Source organism: Physeter macrocephalus, chromosome 11 (assembly GCF_002837175.3).
Source record: "Physeter macrocephalus isolate SW-GA chromosome 11, ASM283717v5, whole genome shotgun sequence".
Lineage (NCBI taxonomy): Eukaryota > Metazoa > Chordata > Mammalia > Artiodactyla > Physeteridae > Physeter > Physeter macrocephalus.
The window spans coordinates 108521-132336 of NC_041224.1; the positions used below are offsets into that span (position 1 = coordinate 108521).

At 37.3% G+C, this 23816-nt stretch overlaps 1 protein-coding gene and 1 long non-coding RNA gene across 7 annotated transcripts in view; one reads left to right on the forward strand and one right to left on the reverse strand.

Annotated features, from left to right (window-relative positions):
- Nucleotides 1–13247, reverse strand: part of PHIP (pleckstrin homology domain interacting protein) — a 119706-nt gene extending 106459 nt beyond the window's left edge. The window contains exons 1-3 of the mRNA XM_028496239.2: nucleotides 13089–13247; nucleotides 12887–12975; nucleotides 12616–12675 (exon numbers count right to left, since the gene is read on the reverse strand). Coding sequence (XP_028352040.1) covers nucleotides 12616–12675; nucleotides 12887–12975; nucleotides 13089–13128 — 189 coding nt within the window. The 5' untranslated portion in view covers nucleotides 13129–13247. The remainder of the gene's footprint in view (nucleotides 1–12615; nucleotides 12676–12886; nucleotides 12976–13088) is intronic.
- LOC102985604 (uncharacterized) lies at nucleotides 12453–20127 on the forward strand. 6 transcript variants are annotated; one of them, XR_008618437.1, is made up of 5 exons: nucleotides 13393–13517; nucleotides 18503–18559; nucleotides 18936–19134; nucleotides 19237–19444; nucleotides 19766–20127. It is a non-coding gene; the product is annotated as an uncharacterized lncRNA (long non-coding RNA). The 6 variants fall into 6 exon arrangements; XR_003682096.2 differs by lacking the exon at nucleotides 13393–13517 and adding an exon at nucleotides 13542–13936; XR_003682098.1 differs by lacking the exons at nucleotides 13393–13517; nucleotides 18503–18559 and adding an exon at nucleotides 12453–12624.
- The last annotated feature ends 3689 nt before the right edge of the window (nucleotides 20128–23816 follow it).

A 23816-nucleotide genomic window follows, 5' to 3' on the forward strand; every position in this document is an offset into this window, starting at 1 on the left:
CACTCCCACAGATGAAGGGAGTTAAAAGGTACAAAACTTCCCAGTTATAAAATATTCAAGCCACCATGAAGAGCACGGTGACTATAGGTAACAATACTGTATTGCACAATTGAAAGTTGCTAAGAAAGAAGATCTTAAAAGTTCTCATGACAAGAAAAGAATGCTTGAAGTATATATGGTGACAGACATTAACTAGTGTGGTGGTGATCATTTCACAATATATACAAATATCAAATCATTATGTTGTGCACCTGAAATTAAAATAATGTTGCATGTCAATTTCACCTCAATTAAAAATAAATAAATAAATAACAAGGAAAGTCTGAGAAAACGTCATAGCCCAGAATAGCCTAAAAAAGACATGACAACTTAAAAGAAAAGTCCACTTAGTAATGGCAATTTTAGTATGAATTCCTTATGGTAAGACAGATTTGGGGGGAAGTGAGGATTTAAATCACTTCATTCCATCTTGCAGTATCTGTTATACTCTAACTGCAAAAGACTGTGAATGATATATTTTTTTAAATTAGCTGATATTCATTCTTCTAAGCTGAAGCCAATTAAGAGGAACCTACCTTACTTTTTATCATAATATACTGTCACAGAGACAATATGTAGCCATATTGCCACACTTCGAAAAGATAATTTAAAATAATAAAGAGTCTCGCACATAGTAGATGGTCAATAATTATTGGTAGAATACTTCTGGAAAAGAAGTTCTAATACAAATTATACATACTACGTCTCTTTGGAGAACGCTTCTCTTTGGAGAAGCTTTGGAGATTCACAAAAGCACAATGACATTAAAGCCTCTGAAAAATCTTGATATATCTTTTCAATTTTGTTTACTGCACAATTTCACGAACTCCTTTAGTTACAGAATCCTTTTTTACCCTAATAATATCATCATCTTGACTCAAAACATACTTTTTCAAGCACTAGTATGATTTAACAGAAAAAGCATTCAGAAGAAAATACAGCAGAATATAAAATTTTACAATTGTATCTATACTTTAATCTTCCCTAAAATAATTTACTTAAAAATTTAAAGTAAAGGGCTTCTCTGGTGGCGCAGTGGTTGGGAGTCCGCCTGCTGATGCAGGGGACATGGGTTCGTGCCCCGATCCGGGAGGATCCCGCATGCCGCGGAGCGGCTGGGCCCGTGAGCCATGGCCGCTAAGCCTGCGCGTCCGGAGCCTGTGCTCCGCAACGGGAGAGGCCACAACAGTGAGAGGCCCCCGTACCGCAAAAAAAAAAAAAAAAAAAAAAAAAAAAAAAATTTAAAGTAAAAGTCTACAATATTTATAGGGTCCCTTCGACTTTCAAACTTGTACATGATAATTACTCTAATGTGACTTTTTAAAATTGATCAGAATTCTTTTTAAAGTGTTTAACAAGAAAGTTCATTACTTGTTAACTTTAGTTTTTGTGATGATCCTGTTTTAGGGTCTTCCAATCCAGGTAGTGAACCTGAAACTCTTCACTGCAGAACTGTATCTTTTTTTTTTTTTTTTTTTTGCGGTACGCGGGCCTCTCAGTCTTGTGGCCTCTCCCGTTGCGGAGCACAGGCTCCGGACGCGCAGGCTCAGCGGCCACGGCTCACGGGCCCAGCCGCTCCGCGGCGTGTGGGATCTTCCTGGACCGGGGCACGAACCCGCGTCCCCTGCATCGGCAGGCGGACCCTCAACCACTGCGCCACCAGGGAAGCCCAGAACTGTATCTTTTAAATAAAATATTATGAATCCACTTTTTCCAACTACATCTTTCCTTGATTATCTAGTATATTTCAATTGTTCAAAATCAACTTTCATTTTAAAGTTAGGAGAGAGAATTTCAGCTCTTAAATGCCTCATGCTTTCTGGCTTTGAGACCTTGTGCAAACTGACCCCTCTGCTGGAAATTTTTACCCCTGCAGCTCTACACCTCACTCTCCTTCATGTCAGTCTATGCCTCACTGTCTTCTATGACCTGCCTCTGCCTCTTCTTTGGGGACATTCTATCTTTGTGTTTCCACAGCACATTAAACTCCTTCCCAAACATTCCTTTACCCCACTCCCCGGAACTCTGTAGTACTTATCATACCATATTAAGTGTTCTTAATATATTTTGATACCTAGACCTCAGGAGGAATCTAATGATAGCTATGATCCCCTTCCCCTCCCCCCCAAAACACATATAGGCCCTACCACTATCTTGCCCTGTTTTGGGGTTCATAAGACCCTGCACTATACTAAAATTGCCAATTTACTTTATCCTTGCCCTACCTAAGAACACACAGGATTAGAACTTGTTTACCTGTCTACCCAGTACCTAACATAGTACTTACAGGTAAGTGCTTATTAGATAAATGAATACATGAAAATATGCGGGAAAAAACTGACTTCTCTATCCGCCATTAAAGGGTGAGGTTCTTCAAGGTCTGAGATCCCAGAGCCCAGTTCCAGACCCTCTCTTATTCTCACTCTATACTCTCTCCCTGAACAATCTTTATGCAAAGCTTCCCAAATTTGTATCTAGAGCCAAGGCTTGCACATCAAACTTTCTTAAAAGACTCCCGTCCGTGGCGTCCCAAAGCCTCCTCAACTCAACATACCCCAAAGTAAACTCACGATGCTCAGGACAACCCCCCACCGCCAAAAAAGTTCCCTGCCGTGGTTACCGGCAACACCATCTAACCAGCCTAAAATCAAGTCACGTTTTTCACACTGTTCATTCCTCCCTCCCACCTCATTCCAAATATCCAAGCAGTCACCAACTCCAAATGAACTTTTCCTTCCTAGCCTTAAACCCATCTACCCATCTCTATCTCCATAACAACAATCCAAGTTCAAATCATCTTTGCTATAAACTCCCACCTTTCCCACATCCACGCATGCCTTCTACAACCTCATTCAAATCTATTCTCTATATTGCAATTAGAATGCCCTTTCCAAAACACAGATCTGGTCAGGTCACCTCTACCTAAAGCACTCCAGAGGCTTTCCTTGCTCTCTGGAGATCCAAATCCTTAACATGGTCTACAAGCCCTGAGGTACATGCACAGTCCATTACTGTGTCTCTGCCTCATCTGGCACATTCCCAGCCCTACACTCTCCAGACCTCACTTCTTTCCACATTTAGACCCACGGGCTTGCTTTCAGCCTCTTTACCTGCGCTCCCTCCTGTCAGGCTTTCCCACGTGGTATACACTCGCAGCGTCTCCCCACGTCCCCTTTGCCCAGACAACTCTTCTATTTGCTCCAGATCTTCCCTCCAATGAACTTCCTTTGTTTTCCTTCACCCTATTCAGTTTAGGTACATTATCTCAGGTGAACAGTCTTGGGTGACTTTTCCTTAACTCATGTACCAGTTCATGACTATACCTTTAACAATGTAATGACTTAATGTTTTTCTTCTCAACTTTACCGTAAACTACATGAGAACAGGGACCATCAGCTTTCATTCCTAGATGCATCATATATATACACACATCCCCAATACATATTTTAAAAAATGAATAAAAATTATTTTTTGGTACTATCTTTTTCTCAACATTATTCTTCATGAATATTAATCCATGTATTTATGGTCAATATTTAAAATGTAAAAACAAAAACAAATTTTTAAAAATTAAAATAGCTCATTCATGGCTATACATATGTGATTTTTAATGTTCAAATTATTAAGAACCCTGTATCTTTAATACTAACTTAAGCTTTTTAGTCTGAATGAACTTTTAATTTACCAGGAAAAAATTAAAAGGTAAAGTCAAAACAATATCGTAATAAAAATCCCTTATCCAAAAATGTCTATATCTGGATTCTCAGTAATTGTCCATACACTATTACTAAGAAAAACAAAACAAAACTTGACATTCTCAATTCTAAAATGCCCATTACTTTTCAGGACCAGAGATGCTTTCAAGCTCTTAAAGATATTCAACACATAAAAAGTATGACCAAATGGTAAAGTGTGATGAATATTAATAATACTAACATAGCTAACACATACTGGCTGCACACTAAATGCTAGGCCTTGTGGTAATTGTTGTTTTACATGAAAAAGCTGACTTAATGATTTTAATATCCGTAAGAGGTATGTTCTATTATTATTCCCATTAATAAAGAAATGATGGCACAAAAAGATAAAACAACCCTCCCAAGGTCACACACATTTAGTGGATGGTAGAGATGAGACAAACCAAGGCAATCTAACTCCAGAGCCACAATCATACAGCCCATCCCCTACCTCCCCTCCAAAGTACCTACTGCCTCAAATATATGTACATATCAATGTGCAAGCAAACTATAAACTAGACATTTTGAAAAGTTTTCAACATATGCATTAAGTGAGCCAGAAAGAAATGTTTTAAAAGTTGACCTTTCATGTTGAAAAAAATCCTTCTAGACCTCAACAGAGAAAAAAAACTTGGATCTCTTTTTAAGGACCTTTTAAAAGTGAGCTTAGATCAATATATCCATTCCAACTACTTGATTTACCTGTGAGACCTAGAAATGCCAGTCCTTCCTCTAGGATGTAATTAAGAAGTCCTAATGAAAATAAGATCCACCTAATGTTTGGCACCAAAATGATCTGATTTGACCAGGCTCTTCACTTTATCCCTAGGTCCCAAACACCTAACTGATTTCTAAAACAGTTTTTGAGATCTCCCACATCTGTTTTCTCACAAGTTTTTCAGACTTGATAGGCTAGTTGCTTCTGCTTCCTACTATGGTTCTGAGTTCTAAAAGGTCAGCTTCATGTAATATAGTTCTTATTTTTAGGTCTATTCGAGCATATAAACAAAATCATAAATTTTTAAAAACCCTATTCACTGTTTAATCACTCTATAAGGCCTATTACTAAAATCCAGCCCCTAAAATTCTCAAAACTTCTAAACTTACAATATATAAATCTGTTACCATTATTACAAAGTGTAGGTTAAATTATATCTACACTTTTTAAAACAAGTTTACATTTTTCTGAGCATTTTCTGTAAACTGTAATAGCTTTTCCACATAGAAAAAAAATATGGAATACTTACTCTGTGCCAAGTATGCTCAAAATTTATTTACCTTCACAAGGAAATAAGGTTAAGTATTTTCCTCATTTCACAGGTAAAGAAAACTGAGGCCCAAAGGTTAAGGTCACACATTTAGAAAGTAGGAGAAACAGTAATCAAACCAAGGTCTTCTGATTGCGAGTTTAGTGTTATTTCTATAACACTATAGTTTCCTTCTCTAAACTTTAGTTTCTCCCTCACTGTCAAACAGGCTCTATGATTACAAACTTAAATAAACCCCATGTAACTATTTTTCAAGTCAAATCTTCTAAGCTGGGAAACAATCTTAGGACTCTTACAAGCTTATGACTTATTTGTACTTCGAGTATAATAAAATTAATATAGACTCTTACTAAGTCTCAAAATTAACGTTGGTGGTCTAGTTACTCTTAATAACTATGAATAAACATGCTCGAAAGACTGTGTCTTATATTCAGAATTTGGTCAACCACCTAAGAATTCATTTAGATAATAATTGTTAGAATTATCAATGCAATTATCAATACATATTTGTCAAATAAATAAAATGCAATGTTGCTCTTCCAAATTTTATTCATTACAATCTGACTATATTTGTTTAAAAAAAAGAACCCAAAACTCTATCCAGAATTAAGGTTTCCACAAACCACAAAGTAAGGATGCTCTATAAAAAATAATTTAAAACACAACAGAATGACAAAGTTTAACTTTTTAAAATTACATTTTGAAGTTTTGTTTTTAAATCAAGTCAAATTTGCTAAGCAAAATCTGTGCAATAAGAAATCTTCTTTAAAACATTATTTACTTAGTAAAGTATAATTTAAAACTTAAACCTACAATTCTGTTGAAAAAGTTATTGTCCACTAATTTTAAGATTAAAAATTCTTAAACTGTTTATTCTTAAAATGCCAATGTAAATAATCTTAAGAGAACAATCAGTTTCATTTTTAGTAATGTTTCAGTTTCAAACACCATACTCAAAATAGCTAACATCACACATATAACAGCAGTGTAAAGTTGTTTCAGAAACTGCATATTTCTCCAAGTTGACTAGAATTTAGTACTTCCACACCCCAAAACTAAACCAGAATCAACTGACACAAGTAAAGGTAAGTATTTCCTGCATTTATACTATAACCTCTGCCAAGACAGGCTATGTGCCTGTTCTTTATCCAGACAGAGACCAAATGGGTCATGCTACTGTGACCACAGCCATCTGGAGCCCAGAATAAACGGATTCCTTATGTGCTTCCTTTGCAGCAGGCTGCTATCACCCATGTTGCCATGAATAACTTAAGCCTTATACTACAAATCTCACTCCTCTTACAATTTAAATGAGTTTTAACTAAAGCAGAAACTGCATTACACCAATGTTGCTACCCCAATTTTCCTAATATCAAAAACTTCGCATCCAACCATCCTTTTCATTATCTGTGATCCCTGAGCTTAAATAAGGCCGCTTTGTGTATGTGCATATACATGTGTACGTGCGTGTGAGGCAAATAACTAAAGGTGGACCGGCTTCACGTCTGATGTCTCCCTCCTCTGTAGTGACCAAAGGTTCTCAAACTTTTGTATTTCACTGCTCAATACCACAATTTTTTATTTTTAGTACCCTGAATTCTCAAATGCCATAATGAAAAAAAAAACTGTCATTTTCCCTAACCTGTTATAAGATGCTTACCCTCCTCTATATTCCATATACTCATCAACGTATTTATTAATTCCAAAATAATTTGTTTTCACAAATTACTCATATGTCAACAACAGAGGTTCTCACAAACAAGACAGAAACTTCACACATTTAAAACTTCCAGAATTTTCAATTTGGTTCATATTATATAATAGTCTTTATCACTTTTAAGTATAATTACAAAAGCAACTTAAATATTCTAAACAAATTTGCTGTTAAAATCTTTTTCTCTAATACACTCATTTTAATGCTTGACTTTCTTTCCTGAAAGGAAAGTACATTAAAATACAAAATTATTCTAAACGTATATACTTAGTACTCCGTTAAGTAATGGCCACTTTGCTTAGTACTAGGGATATTTTTCTATGAATTCTAAAATTTATATGTGGAAACTTCTAGTAAGAATGAAATTCACCTACCTGGTATTACTTGTCCAAAATAAGTTGTGTAAAATACAATTTTATTTGCTATAATTCTGTAGTGACATGATAGATAACCACAAAATTGAGGAAAAAGAAGAATGGCTGCAAGAGGTGAGAAACGTTTCTAGACAAAAGAAACAAAAAACTTGTCTATCTAACAAAGAAATTCTGTATGGACTAAAAGACTGACATTCATAGGATTTATTTAACCAAATACTCACTTAAGAATAAATTCAAGACTTCCCCGGTGGCGCAGTGGTTAAGAATAAATTCAAAACGGTCCTTTTAAAACTCTGCTTAAAACAGAAATACCTTTAAGCCACATTACGAAACAAAGTATCTCCTCCTATTTCCAAAAAGAATACAAACTATTGTGATGATTTTAAATTACGAAAATCTCTGTACAGAAGGAACCAGATGCAACAGCCAAGCTCCCTTCACATATTGCTAAGTGCCATCTGATCATTACCAAAAGAAAGAGCTTCATATATCCTCTAATCAATTCTGCATATTTCAACCACCCAAACATTTCTTAATGTTAACTGTTCCACAAATAGGCATAGTTAGAATCACTATACAGACCAACAAAATTTTTCTAGAAATCTACCCACAATGTTTTAAAAATGATTTATTTTTGATATTTACTATACTTTTTTCTTTGTATCTTAGGCTTAATTATTTTGTCCTTGAATCTACAAAGTAACTATACTAGTAGTACCTTCTAAAGTTTTCAGCAGCCGGTTTTATATGGCAACTACTATATTCAGAAAGTTATGCATGCTTGTTTCTGAAATAAAAATGTTTTTTCTTAAATTTTTATACAATGTTAGAAAGCTATAGTTGGAACCACCTTTACTACTACTACTAAAGTTCTGATAATAGCAAACACAAACCCTTACATAGTATTTGATTTGTACCAATCAGTTTTTACTCTCATAATCTTACAAAGTAGGAGCTATTATTAACCCATTGTAGATTGGGAAACAGACTTCAACAGTACTTTTCTGCTTCATAACAATCATAAAACACCACTGTGCAGTTTGGGAGGGGATAATCCAACTCCCCCTTTATATTCATGCCACTTTACAATTATTCAGGAGTATTAAGAATTTAACAGGTATTTATTTTAAAATTTTTGTAAATGCCTCAAACTCTTTAAAATAATGGTATAAGCATCAATAGAATAATTGCTTGTATAAGAAAGGATGAAGATTTGCCTACTTCAGCCCTTCAATATGTACTATTCCCTTCACGTCTAACAAATTTTTTCATTATAATGATTATAAGACATGAAAACCGTGTTATGGAGACTACCAAGCAAAGCTAACTATTTCACTGATACTCTATTAAAAAAGGAAATGATAAGTCTACTACACATTTAATTCATTATATGCCACCTCCTCCAAAATTGATACTGGTTAAATTTTGACAATACTATGTTATCTTTAATATAGAATGGGAATCCCTGATTCAAAAACATTTAATATGTTATGTTTCTTTTTTTAATTTTACCTAAAACTGGTCTCCTAGGTTTTATACCTTAACTTTCACATTAATCAGCATACTCTAAATACACACTTAAGAAAATCCTATTTATGGTTCCTATTCATCTCTGAATTTAAGGCCGCCAATAATTTATGAAAACCAGTACTTAAACCATGGTGAAAACATATTAATTATAAAGAGGTAGTCTACAAAGTGGTTGTGTCTCAAAAATCTTCATCTTTTCAAGGTGAAATGATTCTACAAACTAAGAACAGCACTACAAAAAGCATTTATACAATTTCCTAAAATGCATGATTTGTCTAAGTCTACTTTTCTGTGTTTTAGATAATGAAACTCCAAAATGAAAAAGTTGAGCTCTTAGAAACAATGCACTGCGACTTCTAGTTAAAAATCAGATTTCAATTCGCTTATCTGACAAGAATGAGATAACAGGGGCCCAGAGAAATTCCTGACTTGCCAGAGGTTAACCTGCAGGCTAACGGTAGGCAGGGCTAAGATCACAACCCACAGGCTCCTGATTCCCAATCCTGTCCTTTGAATACAAAGATTTCTAATAAAGTGGAATCATTTTTTAAAAAGCAAATACCACTACAAAAAAATATTATTATATCATAACAGATTAGCAAAACAAGAACGCAGTTTTGGAAAATAATGCCTCGTAGGCAAGAAATGTAATCAGAGTCCCAAATCTGGCAAAAACGCTTATAAATTTCGCCTCAAGATCTCATAAATATGCAACTTAAATCATGTCGCCACTACTTAAGGCGACAACTAGAGAGCGAAACTTAATAAACCAGCTAATTTCACTATTCAAACTAAGAAATAAATAAATGACAAAGCTTTCGCTTTGTTCAAAAATTAGTTGTTTTCTTATTCTGTAAAGTTGCCTCCTTACGCTTGACTCCTTTTAAAAAAAATAAGAATTCTAATGAAAGCTTAAAAAATGCCCTTTTACTTTAAAAGCAACCTCATACTTCTCAAAAATAGAAAATCTGATTAAACATATACCACTGAGCCAAAAAAATTTTTTAAACCCTTTAAATTCCTATCAAATTCTATCCACTTTTTAAAATGTTTTAAGTCTTAAGATAGACAGTAATAACCATAATCCTGTTTAACAATACCTTTACCAATGACACTTAAAAAAAATAGTTAATACGTTTATTTCAACTCTGTAAACTTTCAAACTGCTCTTAAAACTCCACTTTCTGCTTGGTCAAAACTCAACCACTGTGATTTTATCTGCAGCATGACTGCAGATGCTGATCTATGCCTGTTTTTAAGCTCACAAATACAAATACTATACCCCATCTTAAATAGCTGTAATTTGAGGTTCTCTAGAAATTTCAATTTGACGTACAAATTATCCCATTTAAAATATTACCCAATTTATCGGTTAACGTAAGCAACAAAATTTCCAGGTAGAGGTAAACACTACTGAAACTACAAACAATAGTTATTACTTTAGCTTCACTCACCAAAATAATCTTCAAACCAATGTTATGTAAATTAAATTTGATAGGACACAAAATAAAACTTTTCTTCAGTCTTAGGAATAAATTAAGACAATAGAGAATGACGTACAAGAGACTTTGCATGTGCTCACCTAGCTCACCATAAAATTTCAAAACCCTACTAATAAACAAAAACGTACTCAAATACCTAGTGTTCCAAAATATCTTTAGAGCTAACTAAATGTCAACCGAAAGTCAAACAAAATTAAACCAAATACCACACACCTAGATATATAGTTCGATGGGTATGAAAGTACCTCAAATGGTGCCTCGGATCCAGCTGATACTGAGTAATATGCTGAACGAACGAAATGAGAAAATGAGCCAGAGAACCCTGAAGTCTAATGAGAATTCTTAACTATCTCATGAGTGTGCCAACATGACTGCTCTGGTAAAAAGGTCTGAAAACACTCTAAGCAAGAAAAAACACTTCCATGCAAAATAGGTGGATTTTGATAAATAACACACTGATAAAGACACTGCTTATGGTATATCCTAAGTCAAGTCTGATAAAGAGGCTAGGAATATAAACTCATTTTACTAATATTTGAGAGGTGAGAAACTCGCTCAAAAAAAAGCTGAAAAACACTGGTAACTCTGTTTTTATTGGAAAATAAAATGATATTCCTACAAGGACTAAACATTCTCATAATTTGGCCAGATACCATTGGCCGCTTCATTTAAAAAACATAAAAATAGTGTTACCAATAGTCTCCACATTAAAAAGAACACAGCAACCTTCAGTGACTTGGGGTTTGTGGGGTTTTATAAAACGCAAAGATGAGTGTGGTTAAAAGAGAGGCAAAGATGAGTTCTGTCTGTCCAGTTCTTAAAAATGGAATATTATAATCTTTACGATAATTCTTTAAATAACAAGGAATACATGGAAATCCACTTAAGATTTTGTCAAGTATTTACAAACCTAAAAATTAAACACTGCTGTTATTGCATCTTGGAGTTTGCTTCAAACTCCATTCATCTTCGCCAAGTACTGAATAAGACTAGTTGAAGTCACAATGTACTTGAAAAACCAACAGTATGGAAATAAATGCGCTGTTAACTCTCTATTCAATTAACTAAACCTAAGTATGCTTGCTTATTTCAATAGCTGTGAGCACTTACCAACAACCTATACTAAATCATGACACATTTAGACACAAAAGTTAGAGATGTTCTATATGCAAATGAACAGGAGCCATCAAAAATCATGTCATGCCTTCTTCAATCTCGCTGAAGGCGTTCAAAGCTAGCTGAAACTTCCTGATCCTTTCAGAAGCCCTCTTGAAGTAACATTATAACTATCTTAAAACATCAGCTACAAACATGTCTCCGAAAAATCAATGCACTGCATAAATTTCAAAGGCTTGATGTGCCCCAGTGACTGCTTTAACACACACATCACACACATACGCATACAACCTAAATCAGAGGACGAGAAATTAACACGGAAAACAGAACTCCCGAATACAATTACCCCACTGTTCCACTCACAATACTTAAGGGGATCAGGACCACTTTCAGAAATCGATTTTCAGAAATGACTAAAATATTCAATTCGGAAACCCACAAAATTAAGAGACGTATTTTTCAAGCGACTAACAAAATACATCCCGCTGTAAAACGGAAAAACTTTTACTTGCCAATCGCCACTCCACAGTAAGTGTACGTGTAAAAAAAATCAACTCTTCAGGGGCCTCCAATAGCAGCTTTTAATTTAACGAGGGGCCTAACGCGAGAATTAGCAAAATGAAAAAAAGCCTGTTAAACTTCTGGCTTTAGCGTGTTACACGCTTTACACTTCTGCGAAAAAAGCTTCCGTAGATGCAAGATGCGCCCGCTGGCCAACGACCATCAGTCGGCCGAACCCCTCCGACGAAAAAAAAAAAAAAAAAAAAAAAAAAAACCTAGCTCTGAAGGTAAAGGAAAGCCACAGAAACGGAAGAGAAAAAAAATAACGTCTTGCCACGGTTCCGCGGCGGCTGAATAGGCGGCTTGTGAAATGCTAATGCCACTTCGGAGCAGTTAGTCACCAGCTATTGTGTGCGGCAGGAGAAAGCCGAGCCGAGCGCGCGTGCAGAGCGAGCAGGCGAGCGAGCGCGCCCTCCTTCCTCGCGCCGCCGCCGCCGCCGCCTCGTGCGCGCCCCCGCGCCCGCACGGACGCGCGCGCCGGCCCCTCCTCCTCCGGCCTTGCACTGCACAACACTCATGACGTATCTTTATTTCTAGCACATTAACAAAATATCACAAATAAATTGTCGGCAGCCCCTGCGGCCCCGGGGTGCGGGTCTCCCCGGCCACTGCCCCCCGCAACCCCCGCGCCGGCCTCCCAACCCTCCCCGTGGCCTTCGGAGCTTTCAGGTTCTGGGGCCAAGTTTTTGTCTCTGTAAAAAAATTGCGGGAAATTCAATTTTTATTCGACTCGGGGAAAAGTTTCTTTGCTCCGCGACGTGAATGTCTCACCAGATTCTGGTAGGTCCTGGGATGCTCCTTCCCGGTCCAGTCGGTGCGCCGGGGCAGCAGCTGCGGGGAGAGGACGCCCCGTGAGCCCGGCCCCCGGCCCCGGCCCGCCCGCGCCCCTCCCCCGCCCTCCCCGCGCCCCGCCGAGGACCCCGAGCCCCGCGCCCCGCGCCCCGGCGGCGGCGGCGGCGCAGGCGGAGCAGGAGGCGAGCCGGAGCCGCCGCCGCCAACGCCGCCGCCGCCGCCCTCCCCCACGCCCGCGAGCGGCGAGCGCCGGCCCGGCCCGCGCCGCGCGCCGCCGTACCTGAGCCGCCTGCTGACAGGGTCCATCTTCCAGGAACCGGGCGATGAGGAAGTAGAGCTCTGCGCGGGAGAGAGGGACGGGGAGACACAGGCTGAGCGGCCGGGCGGCGGGGGGCGGGGGACCGCGGGCGGAATCGCCCGGTGCCAGCGGCCCCGGCAGCCCCCCGACTTACCCGATCGCAGCTCCGAGAGGCCTTTCCTCTCACAAGACATGTTTATGGGTCACTTCGGGGCCGCCGGCGGGACACCCCGCCGCCGAGTGGAAGCGGGGATGGTGCCGCCGCCTGCCCTATAGCTGTCACTGTGTGTTCACGAGCCGAGCCTCGGCTCCACCATTCAAGCAACGGCGGCGGAGGCGGAGGAGGAGGAGGAGGAAACAACAACTCTCAGGCAGCGGCTACAGGCGCCGCCGCCGCCTCCGCCGCGGATCCCTCCGCCGCAGAAAGGAGTCCGCCGCCTTCGCGGCCCCGGGCTCGGCCTGTCCTCGGCCCGCGCCCGCGCCCCCGCCCCCGGCGCAGAAAAAGGAGTGCCTCCGACCTCGCGGCCCCGGCGCCCCCGCAGCCGGCGCGGCGAGACCCCCGCCCGCGGCTCCCCGACCGAAGGTGCGATTTATTTATTTATTTCCAGTCGAAGATGTCGGAGCCGGAGCCGCCGGTTGGCTGGAAGGCGCTTTCTCTGTGGAGGCCGACCTCGGGAGGGAGGGGGCCGGGGACGGCTCCGCGGAGGGATCTGACGCACACGGAGCCGCAGCACAGGCTCTATTCAGCGGCGCTGGCTGGGGCTGAGATGGAAGTTAGTTTCTATGTAGCAGAAATAGGAAACAAATGAAGCAAAACTGCCCAAAGAGGGGAAATGCCCCGAGGATGGGTCTCACTCTCACGCGCGCGCACAGACACACACGCAGAGAGCACTCTCACGCTGGGCAAACTCGGGATCGCGCTACCCTGCCCGAGTTGAATGATAGTGTTTGGTTTCTCTCTTGCCATGTGCATGTGTATAAATGCTGCGGATTGGCATCTGTGTAAGTCTTGTCCTGCGTTATTTCTGCAGCCTATGCAAAGTGTTGTGTAATTTATTGGAGTGCTGTATATTGCAATAGAGGATCAGGCGCTTTTTGTTGAGCACTTGCGTTTGCAAGCCCGTTATTTGCTGAAGCCACCTCTGCGTGTCTTTTATTACTGCCATTGCCTTAAGCGTACATTTTTAAAATGTTTTTCATTGTTATATGGGCAAAGCGAACTCCTGATCTGTACTTCAGATACTCTTTTTCCTCGTTACAAAAAGGCTAGTAATGGCTAATTAGGGATTTGGGATTAAAGAACCTTAAAGCTTTTCTAAGTGTTTACAAGAAGGAATAATGTAAACCTGAGCGAAAGGAAAGAACGTTAATATTTATCTCTTAACTGACCTAGAGGTAATATACTGACAGATCAATAATGTACCGAAGGATAACGAAAGAGTATAGTACGCTTTAGCCAAGGTGATTGGTGATTAAATAATTTAAATTATCTGTGTATATTGCAGTTGACTTCGTCATGCTAATTAATGGCTTCTAATTTGAGGTGTAAACCATTCCTGTTTACGGTTGATCACGGGAAGACTTCTTGGAGACTGACGAAAAGAGAAAAAAATTAATCTTTCGTAAATTAGTATGTAATTACCGGTTTTATATGCTAAATCATACATCTGTCTTTTGCTGATGAGGATAAGGGCCTTGTTTTTTAAAAAACGAATATGGGTGAAATTAATGGAAACAATGGAAAAAGCCATTTGTTAGGAAACAAGGACACCAAGTGATATTTATCTCCAGAGGATTTAAGCACTTTTCAAAAAGACTTGAGAGTTGATTTTTTTTTTAAGGATTGCATTTTAAAGGGAACTAGGATAGTCGTTCTTTTGTTAACATTTAACAAAAGAGTCTCCTTTAAAAATTTAGATAATAAACTGCATTTTATGGACCTCGTCTAAAAAGGTTATTTATGGGGAAAGGACCAACAAGCTGCATTGTGGTTTTCTAGATTGCTTCCTCAACCCTTGTACCCTCCTAGTTCCTTACATTCCTAGTGGGAAATACTTGCTGCAGCTGCCTTGGGCTGCCTTGCAAGACTGCACCGGTGTGATGCCTTGTACTGAAACAGCCAGAAATCACCGTACATGTGAGAAAGAGGAAAAAAAAAACACCTAAACCTATTTGGAGTAATAGGATGTAAAAATTGCCTTTTATAACAATCTTAACCAAATTTTTTAAAAAAGAGAAGTTACCATGGCTTGTCCTACTGCAGTAGGGTTATCAGAGTCATTGTTATTTATTGAAATGGCTATCCTTCAAGTACTAAAAATATTTGCATTTTAAAAGACATTAGTTCCATTGTAACTTTGATAGGTAAAGTAGCTTGCTTCTAGATGGTTAGGTTTGAAAAGATGGGCATTTAATATGCCTTTTTGCAATTCTGTTTTTTTCCGTGACACATGCTTTCTATTTTATCTTAACTTTTAAAAAAGTATCATATTCTTCAAATAACTGTGATTTTTAACATTACGATGTTCTTCAAATAAACAGATTTTTTAGGAACTAAACATTATAGTTAGAATTTTGTGATTTTTAAAATGTTTGCATTAGTCTGATTCTTACTAATAGATGTTTATCCTTGCTAAGGAAAAGAAACCAAATTATGACATGGAATATAAAATTACTCTGGGTAAAGTTTTCTATATATATCTTGTGAGTAGTATGTAAACATGGAAAGCTAGTATGACTATCTCATGTATGCTTTTCATTTAGAAGCTTTTCCTAAGTATGCTACTAGTACTTAGCTCCCAAAAAATTTTTAAGGAAAAATTTCCTTCTAAATTTTCTGAATATGATGTTCCTGTCATTTTGACTAACCTTTGACAATGTTTATAGTTTCTTTTTCAAAGACCTAATTTGAAAATAGTTGTGAGCCTGCCTTTGAACTAATTTATAACTATCAGTCTGTTATAAGAAAATATAGGTTACCTGCTAAAAATTAAAACTTCTTTTCAGCCAAATAAATTATTTGTTTTTAACAATAGAAGTTCATTTGAATTCTACTGAGTTCTTCAAATGTGACAAATACTCCTTTATAACATTTTAATTTCTTTAAACATAAAACATTTCTGGAATCTGACATCATCAGTTAACTATAGGGTTTATTATGTCATTTATTGTGCATGTGTACACAAAAAGTCAGCACATATCAAATAGGAAGAAAATCTTACTTTGAAGTCCTAAATTTTAGTTCCCAGGGCAGTGGCATTCTCAGCTAACTTTTGCACATAAGGATGGTTCAAATTCCATCTATATCCCTTTCTATTTGTTTATTTTAACTTTTTCATGGACTTCAAGAATAAAATGTCAATTTAAAAAGATTTTCATACCTTTTTTTTTATAAGAAGGCTAAAAAAATAGTAAAAGTTTGTAAAGCCAACAACTACTGTTTTTATATGATACAGTCTCTAGGAGATTACAAACTTCGTGAAATGTAAAAGCTCCTGTGAAATTCATTGCTTCACTTGGCATCACATGAAACAAGATAAACATTTAACAGAAAGTCTGTCTTGATTGTGATAAGTTACTATTCTAATGAAATAATCAAATGCTGCCATTCAAGTTCTTTCTGGAACAAGATGGGATAGTTTATAAATAAAAAGATTCAACCACATTTATGAAATTTCGTTTGCTTCCACTAGTATGGTGAACTCAAAAAAACTTTACAATTACAACTTTTAAGATTATGTATTAAATCTTTTGTGTGTGTGATATTATGCTTTTTTTTTAATAGCAAAAGCTTTGTCCTATAAAGTGTAGAAATGGAAAAGTAGAAGACACTCTTCTTCAAAAACCACCTTCTTTTTTAATCCTCATCTGCCCTAACAACAAAATACAATTGTCGAAAGAGTGTTGTTTTACACACCACATTCCTCCTTCTGGATTGCTTCCCTATATTGCTTCTGTCCATGTTGGTCTGACTTTCTCCCTCTCAACGCACATATTCTTCTTCCTTCACAAAGCTTGAATATATATCAGATTTGAACCATGTAAGTAGATATACTATTTGGCTGCTACAGAAAGAATAGAACCAACTTTAGTAAGCCAACTCATTATTTAACACTTTGTATTGTCTCCCTTATATCTCACTGAGAAACCTTTTTACTGAAGTTAGAGCACCATTCCTTTTAATCTGTAACAAAGATTAGCTGGTAAATGTTATTAGTAATTTACCACTCAACTTTTTTTCCTCCAAATTAAATTATTCTAGTAGCTTAGATTTTTAAATGTCTTAGTTTGCACGATAAGGAGAAATACATATCTTCATTGAAAAAAAACTTGTATATACTCACACACACACATACACACACACACACACATCACTTCATGAGTTCACAGTACAGCTACAAAGATTAAAGGAGAAAAACAATTTTAGAACACATTCCCCCAAGATTTGGAGCAACACAGTGGATGAAGTAGAAAGAGCTGTTCCGGATGGCAGGATACTTAAAGGAGAAGTCTGTAGGCATGTTCTGTAATATGATGATGTCTGATGGATTGAGAGTGGGCTTTATCGAACAGGGAACAGTGGAAGAAGTGAAGGTAGACTCAGGAGAAGGGATGCAGAGACTTGAAAAGTTGCTAGTGGTGGTGTATTAAATAAAGCATATATGATCAGTGTGATTCTAAGATGGAATTTGAGGTCAGAAAATGTAGCCACTTGCGTTCATATGTACCTGAATTCATAAACTTTGAGAACCCCCAAGAGGAAAAATTATTTTATTCACGGGAAGGGAGAGGTTTGTCTGACGATTTAGTGAGGAACTTCTACATAATCAGAATCAAGGACACCAAAGCAGACACTGTTGGTGAAGAAAGAGAATGGTTGTTTAAAAGAATAAGATCTGACCACCAGAGTGCCCACAAGGCTGCCTCGAGACTCAAATGTGAGAATAAGACGTACATAAAGTAAGATCCAACTCAAAATTGAGAATGAAGCCAATTTAGATTTAAGCTGACTTTGTAATCAAAAATGGTGTTTCCATTTTCTAAATTCCTATAGAAAGGCATGTCTCATTATACCGCCTTATTTTTAAATTGCCTTCATTTATATATATATGTATAGGTATATATGTATATATACACACATACTTGGCAAAGATCCCCTTGACTCATACATCTGTTGCTTTATTTCCTTCAATGGATATAATCATACCTATTTGTTGAAATGGTGATTAGCTAACTAGTCCAAAGAATGAGTTCTGTTACACATTTATAAAATTTAAAATAATATTGATACCAAGTAGATCTTTCAAATGAGATGTGTGTGTTAAAAATTTAGGAGAAAAAAGAGAACCTTTGAATACGATTTTGAGATTACACCTACAAATTCCATTGCATTCAAAGTTTTCATGCTTACGTTTGAACACGTACAAATAAAGGTGCATTTTAAGTGGTTATAGTGGATTTTTTTCATGCTTATCCAAACTTCCAACTGACAGTGATTTATAGAAAAACTAATATAGCCTTTAAATGGAATCTCCTGCTAAGAACATATGTATTATTTCCTCTCAACAGTTATTAGAAGCGGTGTCACTGAATATCATTAGGGAACATCTTTCTTAAGAATATTGAGTAAGTGGTTTCATATGAGAACGAAGAAATATGTTGCCTTTTTGTCTTGCCGTCCTCACCTCTCTGGTTTGCACATGTCACGCTTTATACTTGTTGTGTCATTCATTGTTTTGGGGTTTGGGGTAAGTGTATGTGTAAGAGTTTCACCTTTCCCTGCTTCCTCACCTTTCCAGTTTTTTTCAGTGTCTCTATAAAATTTTCCTTCTCTTCCATCGTTGAAACTTTTTTTCTAATGGTAAACCAAATATAGGAATTAAGACATGTAATTAATTTGGATATATCCTAAAAGCTCTAACAATATGAGGATGAGTCTATTCTTCATTTCTTATAGTTGAAACTGTTGCACACTGAAATCTTCCACCTCTCTTATTTTCAGCCTCCTGGTTATTTCACAAAAGACTAGAGAAACAATTTACACACCTGGTGTGAAAAGGAGGGAAGAAAAAGCCTTCCTTTACTTTTTCATAAGGAAAGAAACGAAGTGCCAAGCAGTAGGCATTTTCTGTTTGTGAAGTATATATACAATTTTGTGTTACAAAATTTTTCCTATTTCAATATTTTTTGCCCAAGTCAAGGTAAGTGTGGCCTCTTTAGACATTAGATTTTCTGAGTTAGAGGAATTACTGATTTTTTTAGAAGTTATTTTTGAAGTAATTAATGCATCTTTCCGCCTCTAGTTTGTGAAGTTTCCAGTCTCATAGTGACTGAAGAGGACTGCCATTGACTCAAAGCACCCTCTGGTCAGTACTGCATAACTTCACCTCTTTGAAACATTTAGGATGGAAATTCACTTCATTTTCAGAGCCAGATCCCATCATGCCCATAAAAATGTTCGAAAAAGAAATCCTTGATGAACACATAATGGCAAATTTCCACGGCACAACGGTAAGATATTTTTCCCCAATGCCTGTGAATATCGCATTCTTTTATTAGGATAATAATTACAAAGGTCATTTCCCCTTTCAATCAGCCAGTTTCTCATGTGGCCTCTTCTCTTTATTACTAAGAGAATATTTTAATAGAAAAATTTTAAATATGAAAAAGAAAAAGAAACAGGAACTTCAGTCACAAGTTCCAGTGACCTGTACTACTTCTGTGAAGCCATCTTTCTGCTTCCTGGGCAAAAATTTTTGAGTTGACGTAAGGACCCAAAGTCTACCTTTAATATCTCTCCCTTGTCTCCATGTGCCATTTCTACTGCTATAGTATCCTCATTGCAGCATTCTGTGCACGAGCTGAAGAATCATCATTTAAACACTGGCTTGCAGCTTGACCCTCATTGTGTACTTTTAGTCCAACACATGGAGATGCCCTGTTCACTAGAGGCTGACGGTACGGATGAGAGCTAATCTGAAGCAGCTGAGACCCCCGTCTGATGGCTACACCTGGAAAGCAGAGGTTTCTGCGATGGTCTGGCCAATCTCCAGATATTATCAATTATCAAAACCCAACTTTATTTAGCAGCAATATCAATTTATTGAATGGACTACAAGAGATATGAATCAATGACTATGCATACCATTCAAATTTTAACTACAAGGAATTCACATTCCTGAAATAAAAACAAACAGCACTTATAGACTGTTTTTGTGTTTTAACCTAATTGCTTTTAGTATAAAAGATTCATATTTGATAAATACTAGCAGGATTAAATTCCACTGTTATTTTTAGTAATACAGAGTAACATAAAATTTTGTGAAATAATCAAGTGTGATATAGATTAATGTGAAAGCATTTTTGGAAACATCTTTTGAAATGAGTGTATGATTTCCATATTTTTAAAAAATTTAACCAATTTCTGACAGATTAGTTTCAGTTCTACAATATAAACTATGAAGAGATTTGAGTCAAGAAGATCTCTAGTCAAAATTAGATTGAAAATTTACAAACCTAGGGTTAAGAATTGCATTGATGCCAAAAATTTTTATAGTGCTCCAGGTTTTCCTTTTCCTTTTAGTTTCTTAAAGTTACATACATATATTATCATTCTTTAAAAATGTGATTCTTTTTAACTAATATATTTATGTTTCAACACATTAATATTTGAAGTCTAGAAATCAAGTCTCCTTAACTCGGGAGAAGTTTTTAAAACCTCTTTGTGGTGGAAAAATATCAAACATTCAAAAAAAGTAAGGAGAATGGCAGTATGATCCCCAGTACCAGATTCCCAGCATTCATAATTATCCACATTTGGACAATCCTCTACTATCTATCCTCCAACCACCCCCTTTCTTGCTTTAAAGTAACTGTCATCATTGCCCCTGTAAATAATTTGGTATGTAGTCTAGAAACAAATTCTGACTAGCTTAATTCTTTCATTGATTGATTCATTCATTTATTTACCACCTCATATTTTAAACATTTGTAGAACATCTACCATATTCTAGATGCCATATTAAGCCCTGGAAATTGATTGGCTGGATATAGTCATTTGGGACCATTTCTAAGAAGTTCTCTTATAATTGGAAATGTATGCTGTTAAGAAGTCAGATCATACCACTCAACTACTTAAACCCCATCCAATGATGTATCATGAACTCCTGGACAATCCTTAACATGACATGTGTGAGCTCTCATAATCTAACCCCCTCAACCTGTCCACACTCACCTTTACCCACTGGACCAGGAACACTCTAAACTCCTGTATGAAAATATTTTCCCCAATATGCCTTTCTTTCATTTTTTTTGTACATGCTGGTCCCTCTTTCTGGAATCTTGATCTCAAAATCAGACCAGTTGTGACGCAGTTTTCAAGACACCCCCAATCATCACTTCTTTGAGTAACCCTGTATACCTCTCCTCCAAGAAAACAAACCTCTAGGTGTTCATCCTCTATTGTAGCACAGAACGTCTTCTGTGTGTCGCTATTGTAGCACAGCTTTCAGCTATATCATAGTTTTATGTTGTTCTGACTAGACTAAGAATTTTTAGGACAGGCTCTGACTTTTGGATTTCTGTATCCCCATTATATGCAACAATCAGAATATACAACAGGTACTTAATACATTCAGTGGGTTTTTTCTTGGAATATGTTTATCAGGTAAACAAACTACGGTCATTTCTGGAGGTATGTTAAGATGGATCCCAACAGTGACCCCAGTTCACTATGACTTCTCAGGGCTAGCAGAGGCCCATGGAACCACTGATAGTTTTCCCACTGAAAGGAAGCAAACAAAGTAGGTGTTGTATTTAAAGAAACACCAGAATATCATGTGATATTTGGATATCAGCTCTGCCCTTTCAGAGTGTTTAGTACAGTATTACTTGAATGTAAAATGAAGGGATAAAATGGTCACTAAAAGAAGGTCACACAATACCAAAATAATGACAAAAAGAAAAAAAAAAAAAAGAAAGCCTAACCTAAAGTGAATGCCTTTAGGTCATTCCCCTCCTTGCCACTTAACTTTAACTTGTCTTTTTTAGTACATTTTTCTTACGTATCTTTTGTCTCCATCTGATATCTTGTGCCCTAAAGAATCAGATGGAAAACAAACATACATGTAAATAAGATATCAAATAAATGGAGTAGTGCATCAGCAGGGCCCCTATAGCAAATGGAAAAGAGGGTCTGTGTTACTACATCCGTAATTATGGCAATGCCGCAGGTAGGATCTCACTGAATTTTAGAGCTGGAAGGACCCTAGAGATTATCTAGTCCAAATACCTTTTCAAAGACTAAATGATTTAGCCAAACTCACACGCTCCTTTTCAAATTTCAGTCAGCCTTGCAATCTTTCTGAGGTTATTGGTGAAAGGGTAGGATAACTGAATAGCGAAAAGAGAATAATTTAGCATGGAGGAGTCAACGTGATTTCTGCACTAGAAATGATGTTTGTTGGTTTTACTAGAGTTGTTTGAGGGGATAAATAAGCATGACTAAGGAGATTTAAAGAGAAAATTTATATTTAAACTTTCAAAAAGCCTTGTGACAAGTTCCTATATCAGACTATTTAAACAACCCCCATAAGAAATTGGCTTGGAGAGAAATAAGGAGAAATTTGAGAGTTAATATCATTGATAAAGAATCAAGTCCTATTTCTGGCTTTTACTGAGTGTCGTTGGGCAAATTATTTTGCCTCACGTATCATCATTTTCCCACAAATAATATAAGAAAAGTGATTTCACTTAACTCACTGAGCTACTGTGAGGATTGAATGAGATAATAATACTGTTTATAACAAAAGCTAACATATATTAAGTACAATTTGTTAAGTAATAACAAATTTTATTTCACTTAGTCCTCACAAGGAAAATACCATTGTTATCTTACCACTTTAAAGATGAGAGAACTGAGGCACAGAGTAAAGAAGTAACTTGTCCTGAGTCCTGAAGCTAATTATTGGGAAAGTCAGGAATTGAACTCAGGAAGGCTGGTTCTAGAGCCCTTACTCTTAGCCAGTCTCCTGCCTCTTGTGCTATTAGTATGCACAAATCCCTTTTCATGCACAGCCTAAGTACGTAATAAGGGCTTAGTAAGTTTAGTTATTACTATTTTTATACTTTCTCAGATGGAAGAAGAAAAGGAGGCCTAATATTAACTGAAGATCTACTTTAAGTGTAATGCATTCTCTTCACAACCAGCCTGGGAAGCCATAGATGCCCATAGAGGTATCATGGTTCAACCAGTCAGAACTGGGATTCGGGGGGACATTGGTCTTGTTCCAAAGCCCATGTTCTTTTTACTACCTTCCAGCCTGTACTCTTATTTGTTATTCCTCTTGTACCAAAAACACACTTAGGTGTATGGGTAGGTATGTACCCGAGATGTAAGGCACATATACACATAAAATCAATGTTTTATTTGACTTATGGGTGAGTAAATTTTAGTAAGGAAGAAACAAAGAGTAGCAAAGGAAGAATTTAGTAAGTTTCTGAAGAGCAGAACCTAATGGCTGCTGTCCCCGGAGTCAACACTGGAGCTAGTCAAGTTTTATTTTTAGAGCATGATGGGGCATACAAATACACATAAAAATTGATTAATTTTCAGTTGATAGTAAGCTTTTATGGGGAGAAAAGGGCCATGCCAATGATATCAAGTGGCAGGATCCTAAAATGGACTGCTAGATGGGATCTATAGTCATTTTAGGTTATTCCCTGTAAAACATTGTCCAAAAAAGCTTTTGTACCAAACACTAATGCAAAGTGCTGCAAGGAAGAGTATCAGAAAGCATTATCCACGGTACTGCACGTCGGCATTAGAAATATCTTGTGGTTCTAGTCACCATACCTCAAGGAAGACATAAGGCCATAAGATTAG